The sequence below is a fragment of the Pipistrellus hanaki genome, assembly GCF_964339955.1.
Source record: "Pipistrellus hanaki genome assembly, chromosome: 12".
NCBI classification, from domain to species: Eukaryota; Metazoa; Chordata; class Mammalia; order Chiroptera; family Vespertilionidae; genus Pipistrellus; species Pipistrellus hanaki.
Genome location: NC_140514.1, coordinates 51,678,986 through 51,695,541, shown reverse-complemented (window position 1 = coordinate 51,695,541; position 16,556 = coordinate 51,678,986). Strand labels below are relative to the sequence as shown.

The window sequence follows — 16,556 nt, the reverse complement described above, 5'->3', positions numbered from 1 at the left end:
ATAAGCTTTAACTATAGGTCTGCTTTCTTTTGGCTCCTGCATAGCACTGAGGATACGGGAAGGTTAGCAATAATCTGGTCATGTGGTCAGAAAGATCATCAATAGCCAGTTGGGACTGTAATGCAGATCACTTGATTGGCAGACCACTCTACTGCCACTTCACTACGTTGAGACACAGAAGAATCTCCAACAAGGTGATTTTAACTAGGTGTTTCTTTACCCGTAATTTTCTTTGTTTCCATCTTCAAACACGGAAAAAGCAGATGGCAAAGAAGAGACAATATTATTGGCTCCCCAAGTTCCAGAAGATCTTGCCTTTTCTGAAATATAGAAAAAACAGCATTTAATTATTGCATTGGGGAGAAAATATTATTCTTTATGCTAAACTTCAACTCTAAATAAGAAAATGAAATAATAGTTCACAGAAAAGAAGTGATAGCAGCTTTTCAAATACTAGGTAATGTGATAAGTCACCATGTATTGAGATAAAGTAACTTAATTATAGTCAAAGTGGTCTGCATTCAAGTTCTTGCCACATAGAAAAACATGGTGTTCATCATTCTCCTAAAACTGTGGTCGGCAAACTGCGGCTCATGAGTTTGGCTTGAGTGTGGCTCTTCCACAAAATACCACAGCCTGGGCGAGTCTATTTTGAAGACGTGGCGCTAGAAGAAATCGAAGTTTAAAAAAATTTGGCTCTTAAAAGAAATTTCAATTGTTGTACTGTTGATATTTGGCTCTGTTGACTAATGAGTTTGCTGACCACTGTCCTAAAACTTTGTTATTGTCACCTGACTCACTTAATAAAGCTCTCGGTGGCTTTGTTTTCCATTTTCTTTAAGAAAGAATTAACCATCGTAGCTTTATATTTCAGATCTTCCTGAATCTAACTGGTTTTAATATTGTTTTTCTTTTAAATTTATGTTAAAGAGAGAAAGGGCGAGATAGAGAGAGGGAGTGAGGAAGAGAGAGAGAGAAACATTGATTGGTTGCCTCCCACATCTGCCCCAATCTGGGATTAAACCCACAACCTGGCTGTTTGATCTGACCTTTTGGTACATAGGACAATGCTCCAACCTAGCCATACTGGCCAGGGCTTATTTATCATGATCTCTCCCTGGCTTCCAGTAGGAAGCCCGATTCCAGACAAATGCAAGATAGTTGCTGGCCTCCGGCACTCCACCCCTGCCATTCTACTACCAGGTAAGACTCGAGTCAGACTTTAAGTACTCAACCCTTTCTAGGGTTTCTACCCATCATGTTTCTACCCATGGGGATCTAGTCCTTCTTTGGCACTATTATTCTCATATTTTTTAATTTCTCACCTTCCCTGCCCTTATGTGGCAAGCTAATCAAGGGTAGGGCCACTTCTTGTATAATCCTTGATATTCCTATGACAGCCATCTACAATGCTATGTACTTAGCAGTTTTAAACAAATTCTTACTTTGAAACTGAGCTTCAAATGCACCTTCATTTTGATCTAGAGATGGCCATTCATCTTTGTCATCAGAAACATCAGGAAGTGTAGGAGCTTGAAACATATTCATGATGAACCCTTAAAGGAGTAGAAAGAATAACTGTAAACAAGGCTGCAAAAACCTTTCATTAATCTGCTGTCAGAGGCTACACATTCCAATCAAAGGCTTTACCTAATGCTTCTTTTGTGTGTACGGTGGGTGATGGCTGCGCTTTGGATGGTGTTGCCTGAACCATCCCCAGGGATGTGTTTGGAGTTGTATGAAAAGAACTTGTGTTAACAACTCTGTGTGTTTCACACCCTATTAAAGGAATGGGGACAAGATGCAATATTAGTAGGGAAATCAAAATAATTTAAAAGGTATACAATATAAGAAATTTATTCCATTAAAACATTTATTATAGTCGATAATTATCACTAAGGATTTCCATTACTAACGTACTTATATTTTTTTATCCTACCTAATAAAAGAATAATATGCAAATTGACCATCACTACAACACACAAGATGGCTGTCCCCATGTGGACACAAGATGGCCCTCACAAGATGGCCAGCAGGGGAAAGCAACTGGGAGGGACCAGGCCTGCAAGGGACAAGGCCTGCAAGACTAACAAGTAGGTTTCTACCTCTAGGGGCAATCAAGCTTGCAGAGGAGGGATGTTTGGGGCGACTGGACCTGCAGGGAAGGGCAGTTGGGGAAGACCGGGCCTGCAGCAGCCTACAGGGGAGAGCAGTTAGGGGGAACAGGCCTGCAGGGGAGGGCAGTTAGGGATGACCAGGCCTACAGGGGAGGGCAGTTAGGGGTGACCAGGCCTGCAGGGGAGGGCAATTAGGGGCAAAGAGGCTGGCAGGGAAGTAGTTAGGCATCAATCAGGCTAGCAGGGGAGTGGTTAGAGGGTGATCAGGTTGGCAGGCAAAAGCAGTTAGGGGCAATCAGGAAGGCAGGCAGGGGAGCAATTGGGAGCCAGCAGTCCTGGATTGAGAGGGATCCAAGATTGGAGGGTGCAGATTGGGCTGAGGGACACCCCCCTCCCTGGGCACGAATTTCATGCACCAGGCCTCAAGTCTTATTAATAATCCCATGAGATAGGTAAGGCCCACATCTCTCTCTTCCTCCTCCTCTGTTCACTCCAGTCACACACAGCACCATTACACCCCCCCTCCCCCTGCTTTGCTTAGATACATCAGGAACATTCCCACCTGAGGATCATTCTGCATGGGCCTGAAACAGGTTTTTTAAGCTAGCCACATGAGCAGCCCCCTCTTCCAGACTTTGATCACTAAATATTACTTTCTTTTTGGACATCTTCCCAGGTCACTTCTATAATTTTGATCCACCTCTCCAACAGCAATATTTCCTTTACCCTCCACATAGGTAGGTTTGGTCCTTTCTGTTCATGACTACACCTAACTCCCTACTATAGTGCCAGGCTCCTAGAGTGTGCTCAGGAAGTCTGGGTTCAATGCAGGGGCTCCAGCTGTTTTTGAGTAGCTCTGCTCCCAGAGAACTGTCATTGGAAAGGATGTCACAGTCACATGCAGAAGGGGGAAGGGGAGAGTAAATGTACAAGTTATGAGTTTTAGTCTACTTATAAAACTTACATAACTTCAGTGCAAATGCCTCTAACAAATACCAAATAGAACTATAACACCCCTAATTAAACCTTAATCACATTTCCTACCTCATGACATATTAAAGTTGACTCCTGTTTTAGATGAACTTGAGAAATTTACAGTAACAGTAAGGTTTTCACAAATCAAGTTTCCAAAAGATTCTAACGAGTAAGATGTGACTAACAAATAGGTTTCTACCTCTATTTGAAACAGTCTAGGACTCTTCTAACCCCTATATTCTAATGGAAAGCTAACACAGAGCTTCATGAACCACAGCCACCACACAGATCTTTGAGTGATCTGGAGAAGTCTGAAAAAAAGGTCAGAAGCAAATGTATTGTAACTATACATTACCTTCTTTCATCTCTGCTCTGCTCTGTGGCTTGAATTCCTGAGTAGTTCTAGTAACACATCTGGAAGAGAAAACTCTTAAGACACACTAACTCTCAAGAAATAATAGTAAAAAAATGCCAGCAATTATAAACCTAATGGTAAAAAAGAAAAAAAGAAAGCACAGAACTACTTACATTTTTATCTTCAGGTCTACAGTATAAATGAATAAAACGTCTGTTTTATTTTTTTCCATTTCCTTTTGAGGAAAAAAATTCTTACAATTATAGGCCAGGTACTAATGCTTGCCTGACACAGTGATTATGTATTTTAATAGCATGCTAATCATTCCTTTATGTGGTACTGCAGGATAATGACTCACTAATTCAAATGTTCCCATTCATCACTTAGGCTAACGGGCTAACACAGCTCTCCTGAGTCATGGTGAGGAAAAGCACTGCTGAGCTTTAGCTGCATGGCCACCTCTCGTCAGGAGCCAGTTGACACAGTACATTGTTCTCCAGATTTTAATGATTATTAAAAAGAAAAAATGGCGCAAAAGACACACTTATATTAGTTTGTTTTAAGTATAGTTGTAATAGTGGACTTAATCCATTTAACACCACTAACATTTTCTTAATAGATCATGTTAAGATATAAAGTAAAAAGTAGTTTTAATTTTACCACCTTGTTAGGGACTGCTGGACAGGCATCATTTTTACAAGGCATGTCACTGCTGCTGTTATCATTTTTTAGGTGCATAAATTAACTATGAAGACCTAATGGAATCATGACTCCCATACAACAGTCCTCTTCTTACATACACGATAAAGTACCCAGGTCTGAATTATTATCTTAATGTTAGTGGAAAAGCATGATGATTTTAAATCTTATTTCCAGGGGAATCATTGACAAAAGTTAACTGCAGACAATAAGGGAAAACAGTATGTAAGAACCATAAGATGTGCTAAAGAGTTTAGCCCAAAGGGAGAATGTGAAATTGTAGCTTTTATTTTTTCTAATAGATCAATAAAATGGTTATATGTTGAAAGAAACTGAAGATAAAAATGTAAACAAAACAAATGATATAATACTCTATTTTAGAAATCTAGGAAAATCCCTCAAAATTGGGGATACCTCTGCAGCAGTATATAGATATTGTGAAATGAATATTAATCTCAAACTACTCCTGGTGGGAAGACAAAAGGAAGATGAGAACATATGTTAAGAAACTGCTTGGACTGTAATAATCCTATGTGTACTCAGTTAGAGTAGTAAGCAAAGGCAGTTTCAGTTTAACAAATGTATATTCTTCTGTTATAAAAAGATTGCTGCATTTCAGGGTAGTGAAAATTTTTAATTCAAGAGAGCAGTTTGAAGTAAAACACATACTCTAAAAGAAGTATGAAAGAAGTTAAATCTGCAAGATTTGGGGCTAAAGTTTTGGAACAGGAACTAGCTGTCTTTTACATCTTGCTCCTGACTTTGTAAACTATGTAGAAAACTGACATATACCATTCACAGCACTGTCATCACTGGACCAACTCTGGCTCACCTGGTATCATTTCCGGCCACTGAAAACATGGAGTCTGTCCCTGGCTGGGCTGCCAAAGGAGCAGGAGGAGTTGCACTCTGGCTGATGGCTGGGGACACCAAAGCCGCAGTGACCACACTGGATTCAGGAGGAACAGCAGCAGGTGCCTGTCTGGGTTTCTCTCCCATGCCCTCTGAGGTCTGCTGAGTTATGGTTGGCAGAGACGGAGTGCTCAGTTCCCGCTGGGAGGTGACACTTGGCCCCACGCATGCTGGATTAACCTGTCATGTTAAGCAAACAAAAGCAAAGCCATGAAGTCCAGAATCTTAGTAGTTAGGTGCTGCAGCGTTTCAAACACTGGCATCTGTCTTTTCCTTTCTCCTTGAGGTATTCTGAAATGAAGTCGACAAGAACACTAAGGACCATTCCACATGATGGATGGTTTTGTAGTTTAGCCATAGACACAACTGGCAGCTCAAACTTCAAACCAATGAAATAGCATCTCCTCTAGTTTTATTAGTATTTAAGAACAGTTTTATTTCTCTTCACTTAATTTTGGGAAAAGACCAAGTAAATTTATCAAATACTCATAATAATGTTTCTTTCATAAAAATTTTACCTTTGGTAGCTATCTTCTCTTTAAGGAATAGTAAGCCTGAGTATAAACTATAATTATAACTGCCACACAAACAAGCATGGCTTACACAAGACAGACAACAAACTCTTCACTTAAAATCTTTGTTTTCCTATTCAATGTAGAGTGTAACTGTATACTCTCTTGTTACCAAATTTAAAGAGAGAAGAGTGAATTCCTCACCATATAAAAGTATTTTTACAAATTGTTAATACCAAATATCTAGGGCAAAAATAGTTATTTCACAGACAAAAGGACAAAATATAAGACGTTCATACTCACAGCTATTGGTCTAGATGGCAGAGTAAGTAAATGGTGTTTTGGTTTACTCACATGACCACATAAAAATCACAACTAAATTATAGAACTACCCTAGAAAACTACCTGAGAACTAGGTGAATAGAAGCCTTATAACTAAGGACATAAAGAAATCATGCTGAGATAGGTAAGAGGGGCAGAGAGACACAAGGCAGGTAGTTCCAAATCCACGTGTGGCAGTTAAGAATCGGAGCAATATCTCAGCTGCAGAAGTCCTCTCCGAGGTGAGAAGGGTCCCAGCACCACACCAGGCTCCTCATCCAAGAGCACTGTGTCAGGAAGTGAAAAACCGGAAGAGTCCATCTGGGTGAGACACAGAGCTGCTATAGTCTCAGGCATCCTCTTAAAGGGTCTGAAAACAAACACTCCCCCTAAATCTTCAGAGAAGGGACAGCATCTTGAAAAGTTCCAGGAACATACTTGGAGGAACAGAATGGTAAGGCTCAAGGTGAGGCCTAGAGGGGCAGTTATATCCCAGAAAGAAGTGCTAGCAGGAACCATTGTTCCTTTGATTGCACCACAACTCACACAGCCTACAGTTGGCACAGGTCAGGTCCATATACAGTCAAGCCTCATTTCTCAAATGTCTTCTATCTTGAACAATTTGATTCTTGACCAAGCTGTTTACTGAAAAATGTCTCGGTTATCAAACTTTAAACTTTGGTTTTTGAACTCACAACCCTTTCAAGCTGATACCTCAGCTTAAAAAAAAAGTTTCTCTCAGTCAACAAAGGAGAGAATGTTTTTGTTGCTGGGGAAATCAAGGATTAGCACAATTGTAAAACATAAAGAGGCCATCAAGAGTGGTAATGTTGCTAAGGGTGTGAAAGAAACAATGATCACAGATAATTAAAGAGGTAGAAAAAGTTTTGTTGATTGGATAAAGAAAAGCAGTTGGTTAACCAGTAACAGCATTTCAGAGGCAATCACATAGGAACAAGCAAAATGCCCCATGCTGATATGAAAGACTCCTCTGGAATGAGTGCTGAAAGTGATTTAAGGCTAGTAGGGGGTGATTTGATAAATTTTTAAAAAAGTGTTTATTTATAGATTAAATAGTGTATTAGATTTGTACTATATATAAGAAAGGTTAAAACAGGAAACCATTTGGGAGTTTAGAACGGATTATTTCAATTTACATGATTTTTAATGGAAAAAATGATTTGGTTTTCTAACAAATTGGTTCTTGAACAGCCTTCTGGAATGAACTGAGTTGGAGAATTGAGATTCTACTATAGAGCTATCCATTAACTGGGCTAACACAATTCTCACCCCACCTGATAATTCTCTAACCCTTGCCCCACTAGACTCACACACTGACTGAACCTCTTGTGGCTCTGATTGCCCTGTTCCTCTTACTAATCGGCCCCAGGCACTAGTGGTAGTGGCCTGGGTTCACAGCATAATTTCACCCAGGTGTCTCTATCTCCAGCAAAGACAGCTACCAATTGGAGATTACTTTGTAGATCTTACCAGATGGCACTGGGCGGGATACAGGAAGCAGATGACCTTGGCTTATACTGAAGATACATCCAAGAAGCTCCAAAAAAACATACACCTGGTGGCCCGCTTCAGACCACACTAGACGACCAACCAATCAGCATCACAAATGACACACCCAAAGGGTGGACTGACAGGCACTAAAGCAAGGCCTGTTCCATGGGGTCAGCCCCTGCAGAACAGCTGGTCCACTATAGTATCATGGCCAGTTCTCACAGCCAATCAGCCTGAGGATCAGTCCCACCCACTGATGTGCCCTCACACTCAGTTACAACAAGGAGGGCACACAAATCTCCCACAAGGGACAACCCTGAATCGTCCGACTCAAGTGAACAGGGAGACTGTGCCACTGGACCCCACAGAACCCCTACTACACAAAACCACCCTGCTAAGACGTAAAGGCATAACAGATAGCCTGGCCAGTGTGGCTGAGTGGCTGGCTGAACACTGACCTATGAACCAGGAGGTCATGGTTCAATTCCTGGTCATGGGCTTGATACCCAGTGAGGTAGCTGATCAATGATTCTCTCTCATCATTGCTGCTCTCTCTCTCTCTCTCTCTCTCCCCCATTCCTTTCCTCTGAAATCAATAAAAAGATATTTAAAAAAAAGACATAAAAGATACATCACTACACAGAAACAAACAGGGAGGCAGCCAAAATGAGGAGACAAAGAAACATGTCCCAAATGAAAGAATAGGACAAAACTCCGGAAAAAGAACTAAATAAAATGGAAACAATCAATCTATCAGATTCAGAGTTCAAAACACTGGTTATAATGGTGCTCAATGAACTTAGAAGAACAGATGATCTCAGTGAGAACATCAACAGAAATAGGAAATGGAATAAAAAATGAAAAATAACGAAAATGAAGCATACATTAGATGGAATCAATAGCAGATTACATGAAAAAAGCAATAAATCAGTAATTTGGAATACAAAGTAGCATAAAACACAGTTAAAACAGCAAAAAAGAAAAAAAAAATTAAATGAAGATCATTTAAGGGATTTCATGGAAGTACCAGAAGAAGAGAGAGAACAAAAGGTTCAAAACCTATTTGAAAAAACAATGATGGAACGCTTCCCTAACATGGTGAAGCAAATAGACATACAAGTCCAAGAAGTACAGAGTGCCAGTAAAGATGAATCCAAAGACACTCACACCAAAATACACCATAGTCAAAATGCCTGAATTTAAAATCAAAAGAATCTTAAAAGCATCAATTGAAAAGCAGTTAAGTACAAAGGAGCTCCCATAACTCTCAGCTGATTTCTCAACAGGGGTTCAGTGCCTTCAAGGATGAGAAAATGTGGTGACTTACCTTCCAGGACATCCTGAGCAACCAAATTATCACCCAAGTGTGAGGGTGGAATAAAGGTCTTTCAAGTGTGAGATCTCAAAAAATTAACCCCCAGATATGCTTTTCTACAAAAAGCTCTTGGAGACTATGTGCCGCCAAAATGGAGATAGACATTAAGGAGCAACAGTGACAAGGGAATGAGAAAACAGGGATACAACATAGGAGTTGAGCAGCTGCCACAGGCCAGCCTAGAGGACCAAGACAGAAGGTTATGGGGGATATATGGCCAAGAAAAGTGAAACTAAGAATATATCTGATGCATTTGAACACAATGAACATTGGAACATAATTGAACAGTTTCTTTACAGAGTGTGGGGATATAGAGGTGGTAAGTACCAAGAAATTATAGCAAAAAAACACAAAAAACCCCCAAGATAATTCTTTTAACAATTTCTTGGAACTATTCCAGGAAAAAAATTATGCAAAAAAGGGAATCCAAATAAATGAGGGAAAAAAAACACATTCCAATAGAATCATAAATATATAAATACAAGTTGCAGCAAAAGTAAGTTTACAGTTGTGAGTACTCAAAATGCAGAGTTTATTCTCGTATTATTATTTATTAACTACTGTATTATTTTCCATATAGCACACTTTTGCCCCACACTGTACAGAAATAAACATGTACATGCATACTTAACAACAGAATCAACTAAAAATAGGGCCTAGAAAGGAGCAAATAAAAAGGAAAAAATCAATGGCATGGCAAGTGTCAATATAGAGCACACATACCTCAGGACTTTCCTGAAAAGCGGGAAGGTGCTCCTGGGATGTCTCTCCTGCTTGATGCAATTTCTTATAAAGTTTATCCATTTTCTCTTTCAGTAGTTGTTCTTCAAAAGCATTTGCTTCTTTTATTTTCATATAATGTCTATCTTCATTTACTTTAGAAGAGATAAATAGTTTGAAAACAAAGTTTAAATTTAGGCCATAGGATTGCAATTTTTTTACTAGTCTTTTCCATATATATTAGGTTATCAGCACTAAAACATACATTACATTTATTTTGCCAGCTATTTATTTAAATTAAGGTATAATTGACATATAACTATTAGTTTCAGGGATACAATATGATTCTATATTTGATCACAAGGTAGTTAGTAGTTAACATCTGTCACATTACATGGTTATAAAAAATGTTTTTCCTGTGATCAGGACTTTTAAGATCTACTCTCTTAGCAATTTATAAATGTGCAAGTTTATTAACTATAGTCCCCATGCTGTACAATAAACCCCATGACCTATTTATAACTGAAAGTTTGTACCCCCTTTATTTCACCCTAACCCCTGCCAACCATCAATCTGTTTGTATTTATGAGTTTTTTAATTCCAAAAGAAGTGATATCATAGTTTTGTCTTTCCCTGACTTACTTCTCTTAGCATAATGGCCTCAAGGTCTAGCCATTTTTTACAAATGGCAATTTTACATTATTTTTCACAGATGAATAATATCCCAGGGTGTGTAGGTATGTAGATGTATCAATCACAATTTCTTTATCCATTCTTGCATTGATGGACCCTTATCTTGGGTATTAGAAATAATGCTGCAATAAACATGGGGGTGCATATATCTTTTTGAGTGTTTTCATTTAGCATAGTGTTTTGTATACTAACTTTGTATCTTGTAAGTTTACTGATTTTTTAAATTAATTCTAACACTTCTTTGATGTTTTTCCATACACATATCATGCTATCTGCAAATAGTCAAGTTTTACTTCTTCCATCCCAATTTGGATGCCTTTTGTTTTTAAGTGTAATTGTTCTGTGTAGAACTTCCAAAACCATGTTGAATTAGAGTGGTGAAAGTGTGCATCCTTGACTTGTTCCTGATCTTAGAGGAAAACCTTTCAACTTTCATCATTGAATTTGGGGTTAGTTAGTGGGGTTTATTATAGTGAGGTACATTCCCTTTATAACCACTTAGCTGAAAGTTTTTATCATAAATGGATGTTGAATTTCGTCAAATGATTTTTCTGAATCTATTGAGATGATCAATGATTTTATCCTTTTGTTTAGTGATACAACATGTTCAATGATTTGTGGATATTGAACCATCCCTGCATAAATCCCACCTGATCCGGGTGTATGGCCTTTTTAATGTATTCAGTTTGCTAGTATTTTGTTGAGGATTTTTGTATCTATGTTCATCAGGAGAATTGGCCTGTTATTTTTTTTTTGTGTGGTGTTCTTGTCTAGTTTTGATAGTAGAATCAAACTGGCCTTATAATAATATGAGTTTGGAAGTATTTCCTCTCTTCTATTTTTTGGAAGAGATTGAGAAGATTTGGTATTAACTGTTCTGTGAATGTTTGGTAAAATCCACCAGTGTAGTTTGATAGAATTCACCCTTTAATTATAATTTTTATCTGCCATCAGCATGGTTACTTTTACAATCAGGGCATGTAAATTATAAAATTTACATGTTGATCAACAATATTTGGTAATAACACAGTATGATACCAAATACTTCTAAAACAAACATGATTGTGGAAATCATGTGAAAATGGAATTATTTTTAAAATATTTAAATCTAAGAAGAAATAAAACTCAAGCTCTCTGAAGGGTCAGTATGTCAAGTACATTGCGGATAATCCCACTTACAATGACCGGGTTACATGACCATGTCATACAAATCAAATCACCTGGCTAAGACTTTAGGTCACAACATGTGAAAGAAAAATGCATCTGTGCATGGCACAAATTGGTTCCTCCATGGGTGTTAATGAATGAGAAAAAAAGGAAGGCTAGCAGAGTGACTATAGTACAAATAACTGAGATGGTATAAGTCCTGAGTGGAACAAAGGCTCATTTTCCTCCAAGGTTTATATGATTACAGAAAAAAAAAAAAAAAAAAAAAAAAGTACAAATGTTGGTGTTAACATTCAGTTTTCTCTGTGAGAAAACCTTGGATGCCTCCACAGTCATAAGTAATATAGCACTTTATCAGAGGATTCCTTCTAAATGTCTTGTTTGTATTAATTGAAGATCTTGAAAAAAATCTTTTAACTCAAATTACTAACTTAATTCTTTGACAGTACAAATAACTGACCCAGTGATTTAGAGTTGCTATATATAGAAGTTCACCTATACAGGTAAATCAAGTTTTAAAATATCTATTTCACTAAAAGCTAAAGCAACATTGGTGTGGATATCTATATTAGTGCTGTTTCAACAACAAGGCTACCACAATATTAATGAACAAAGATGTCTCGGCTTCTGATAGGATGAGCTGGAGTCTTTGCAGATTCTTTTACCACATCAATTATCTGTTTAAAAATGTTAGTTACTTGGAAGTAAGGATTATTTTAGTGATATAAAAATAACTCAAATAAAACTGCTGTACCCCACTGCTCATGCTTTCTCCGTTGATTGTACTTGTGGGCTCTCAGCTCTTCAAAGGAGAATTCTGACTCTCCACAAATGAGCTTCTCTTTGCAGTACATAACAACCTGCTGAATGTCAGTTCTGGCTGTCACAGAGGGATGTGCAGAGTATTCTGATTTAGAAATCAAGACCACCCTTTGTTCCCTATAATGGGAAAAAACACATTATTTACAACACTATACAAAAGCAGTTCTTCATAAAAACTATGGAATAAATTAATGTACTTACATATTTGACTCTTTGTCACAAGCTGAAGATGTTAGTTTAGAAACTTCTGAACCCTAAAAAGACAAAATAAACAACAAAAAAGCCACTCACATACCTGAAAAGAAACCATCACAGAAATTATTTCACAAAACAATATGAAAATGCTTAAAGGGCCTCTTCATGATCACATAGATTTATTTATGTTCCATTAAGTTATAATTAACTAGGAGCCCAGCGCACAATTTGAAATCACGCAGCACCGCCCACCCTGGAGTTGCCAGTCCAGCCTTACCTCCCTCTCCGGCCCTTGAAGTAGCCCTGTCCGCTGCTGATCAGGCCATCCCCCAAAACAGGCGCACAGAGTCCCCTGCCATCCCGCCCCCAACCTCTACCTGTCCAGTTGACCAGTTATAGTGGGGGCCAGATCACGGTCCCTCAGAGCTGGAGGGCAGGACTATATGAACTACTAATCCCTACTGTAACACCTTGGCTGCGCTCACTGCCCAAAAAACCTGGCGGGCAGGATCAGACTCCCCTGGGGGCTGCATGTGGCCCGCGGGCCGTAGTTTGAAGACCCCTGAGTTATAGCGTCCAGTTAATTAGCTTATTTCTCATTTATATATATTCAATATAAAGATATCTGAAACTAGAGTTTGCATTACTGGTTGTAACTTTACTAAAAAGTCCAATAGAGAGTGTTTTACAATTTCTCTACTTGGTAGTAGAGTAGGGCAGGCACTTATTCTCTTCAATCCAGTCTAGGAGCTGGGCCACAGTGCCTGTCATTGCAAAATGCCACATTTTAAAAAAAATATATTTTATTGATTTTTTTACAGAGAGGAAGAGAGAGGGATAGAGTTAGAAACATCGATGAGAGAGAATCATCGATCAGCTGCCTCTTGCACACCCCCTACTGGGGATGTGCCCGCAACCAAGGTACATGCCCTTGACCTGAATTGAACACAAAACCTTTCAGTCCACAGACCGATGCTCTATCCACTGAGCCAAACCGGTTTTGGCCAAAATGCCACATTTTTAATCATTAAGATTTTCTTCTGATACTATTCTATCCTTACAAGTTCCCAATGCTAGCATCTGTTCACTTAACAACTATTTACTAAATACTTCATACATGGCCTGTCCTGAGCTAGGTCCTGGGAATGTAGCAATGAAGAAGACCCATCACTGCTGTCTAAAAACTCAGGCAGGGCAATAGGAAGCAGCAAGGAGGCTGGCATGAATGTGTAAAATGTAAATTGGAAGTGTGAGTATCTATCAAAATTAGAAATTAATAATCTACTTCTAGAAATGTTATATTAAGAAAACATGCCATCTAAGGTAAGATCAGAGCCATTTCCATTGGATTTAGCTTAAAGGAGGTCCCAGAAAACTCTGAAAAAGCAGTTGTGCAAGGAAAGATGCTGGAAAAAAGGCTGAGCGAAGGGAAGATGAGCATTTTAAAATATATATATTTTATTAATTTTTACAGAGGAAGGGAGAGGGATAGAAAGAAAAATAGATGAGAAACATGGATCAGCTGTTTCCTGCACACCCCCTACTGAGGAAGTGCCCGCAACCAAGATACATGCCCTTGACCAGAATCGACCCTAGGACCCTTCAGTCCGAAGGCTGATGCTCTATCCACTGAGCCAAACCTATAAGAGCAAGATGAGCATTTTTACACTTCACTGAGCCATTAGGGCAAAAGAGATCTTGATAGGGTAAAAATCTTGAGGAGTAAAGACAAGTTCAGGTAAAAAGCTTCCTTTTCCTATGGAGATGGCAGGGAAGGGTGCAGTTACATTTATGGGTTGATGGCAAATTACAGATGTCATTTAATGGCTTCTGCTGTTATCAATGAAATGGTATTTTTGCCAGTTTCTGAGGAAGAGGTAGAGTCACGTCCCAAGTACCAAATTTGAAGAGCATAAAAAGGGGTTTAAATCCTACCTAATAAAAGAGCAATATGAAAATTAACCATCACTCTGCTACACCCACCTGCCACGCCAACCAGCCAATCAGAGCGAGTATGCAAATAAACCCAACCAAGATGGTTACAGCCACAGAGAGCAGGAGGGAGGCTTGGGTTTCCCAGGCAATGGAGGAAGCCAAACTTTCCACCTGCCCTTGCCGTCCTAAGCCTCCACTCAAGGCTACAAAGTTTTGCTGAAACCAGTTTGGCTCAATGGATAGAGCGTCGGCTTGGGGACTGAAAGGTCCCGGGTTCGATTCCAGTCAAGGGCATGTACCTTGGTTGCGGGCATATCCCCAGTAGGGGGTGTGCAAGAGGCAGCTGATCGATGACTCTCTCTCATCGATGTTTCTAACTCTCTAACTCTCTCTCCCTTCCTCTCTGTACAAAATCAAAAAAAAAAAAAAAAAAAAAAGACAAAGGACTGTAAAAAAAAAGGCTACAAAGTTTCAATGATAGAAGGTAAACAAATCCAAACAGAAATGGCGGCAGCCATGGAGCTGGAAAGAGCAGGAGGCTAGGGTTGCCTGTGGCAATGGAGGAAGCAAAGCTTTCTGCACACCCTGGCCAGCCCAGGCCTCCACTCCAGGCAACAAAGTTACAATTACAGAAGATACATAAATTCCAACAGAAATGGATGCTAGCCTGGGAGAGAGCAGGAGGCTTGGCTCTGCTCCAGGCTACAAAGTTTCAATTGTAGAAGGTAAATAAATTCCAGATACCAGGGCCTCCACTTGAGTCACCAGGGAGCGTGGCTGGCCTGAAAACCACCACAGACCACCCCATGCCCCAAGGGAACCCCAACCTGTGCACCAGGCCTCTAACCTATCTAATAAAAGAGTAATGTGAAGATTGACCATCACTCCAACACACAATATGGCTGCCCCCATGTGGTCAAAGATCCTGCCCCCATGTGGACACAAGTTGGCCACCACAAGATGGCCAGCAGGGGAGGGCAGTTGGGAGGGACCAGACCTGCAAGGGAGGGCAGTTGAGAGGGACCAGTTCTGTAAAAGAGGGCAGTTGGAGGCGATCAACCCTGAATGGGAGGGCAGTTAAGGATGACCAGACCGGCAGAGGAGGGAAGTTGGGACAAACAGGCTGGTAGAGGAGCAGTTAGACATCAATCAGGCTGGCATGGGAGTGGTTAGGGGGTGATCAGGCTGGCAGGCAGAAGTGGTTAGGGGCAATCAGAAGGCATACAGGTGAACAGTTTGGAGCCAGCAGTCCTGGATTGTGAGAGGGATCTCCAATTGCCCGTTTAAATGGGCAGTAAGACATCCCTCAAGGAGTCCCTGATTGGAGAGGGTGCAGGCTGGGCTGAAGGACACCGGCACCCCCTTGCCCCGCCCCGTGCACGAATATCGTGTACTAGGCCTCTAGTTCATTATAATTAGGCATTAGAGTGAAAAGGGAAACAAGATATACATAAGAGTGCTTGAGAAATAGGAAATACAATTGCCTGAAGTAGTAGAGCCTGGGTTTGATGTTACAGATACCAATATTTAAAGCTGAGGTTTTTTTAAAAAAAATTTTATTCACTGATTTTAGAGAGGGGGTGGGGAAGGAGAGAAACATCAATTTGTTGTTCCACTTATTTATGCATCCATTGGTTGATTCTTCTATGTGGTCTGACCAGAGATCGAACCATAACCTTGACATATTGAGAGGACACTGTAACCAACTGAACTAACCAGCCAGGGCCTGAAGCTGAGGTGGTTTTATTTAAATTGACTTTAGTGAGGGAGGAAGGAAGAGAGAAATTAAGAGTGAGAAAGAGAGAGAAACATAGATCTGAGAGAAATCCATTGATCAGTTGCTACAATATACACCCTGACCAGGGGTTGAACCTGCAACCTAGATATGTGCCCTGAATAGGAATAGAACCTGAGACCTTCCATTGCTCAGGACAATACTCCAACCAGATGGAGCCACACCGGCCAGGGCTGTTTTTAAAGCTGGGCTCAGGAGCCTCCAGGTGAGAAGGCCAGCAGATCAAAATAAAGAAGCTGCTGGGGAGCTTCTCAGTGTATGGACACAGGAGGTTGTATAGAGGAGTGCCTAGGTCAGATAAATGTAAGATGGTGTGGTCAGTCAGTAAGTTATTTAAATTTAATATTGGAGTCCTGGCCAGGTAGCTCAGTTTGTTAGAGCATTATCCTGATACACCAGGGTTCCGGTTCAATCTTTGGTTAGGGTACATACAAGAATCAACCAATAAATG

At 39.9% G+C, this 16,556-nt stretch overlaps 1 protein-coding gene across 2 annotated transcripts in view; it reads right to left on the bottom strand.

Annotated features, from left to right (window-relative positions):
- Nucleotides 1-16,556, bottom strand: part of BUB1 (BUB1 mitotic checkpoint serine/threonine kinase) — a 44,499-nt gene that overhangs the window by 20,211 nt on the left and 7,732 nt on the right. For both annotated transcript variants that reach the window (XM_084900413.1, XM_084900414.1), the window contains exons 7-14: nucleotides 12,382-12,434; nucleotides 12,113-12,297; nucleotides 9,502-9,653; nucleotides 4,979-5,238; nucleotides 3,448-3,506; nucleotides 1,651-1,779; nucleotides 1,446-1,556; nucleotides 221-320 (exon numbers count right to left, since the gene is read on the bottom strand). In XM_084900413.1, coding sequence (XP_084756539.1) covers nucleotides 221-320; nucleotides 1,446-1,556; nucleotides 1,651-1,779; nucleotides 3,448-3,506; nucleotides 4,979-5,238; nucleotides 9,502-9,653; nucleotides 12,113-12,297; nucleotides 12,382-12,434 — 1,049 coding nt within the window. The remainder of the gene's footprint in view (nucleotides 1-220; nucleotides 321-1,445; nucleotides 1,557-1,650; nucleotides 1,780-3,447; nucleotides 3,507-4,978; nucleotides 5,239-9,501; nucleotides 9,654-12,112; nucleotides 12,298-12,381; nucleotides 12,435-16,556) is intronic.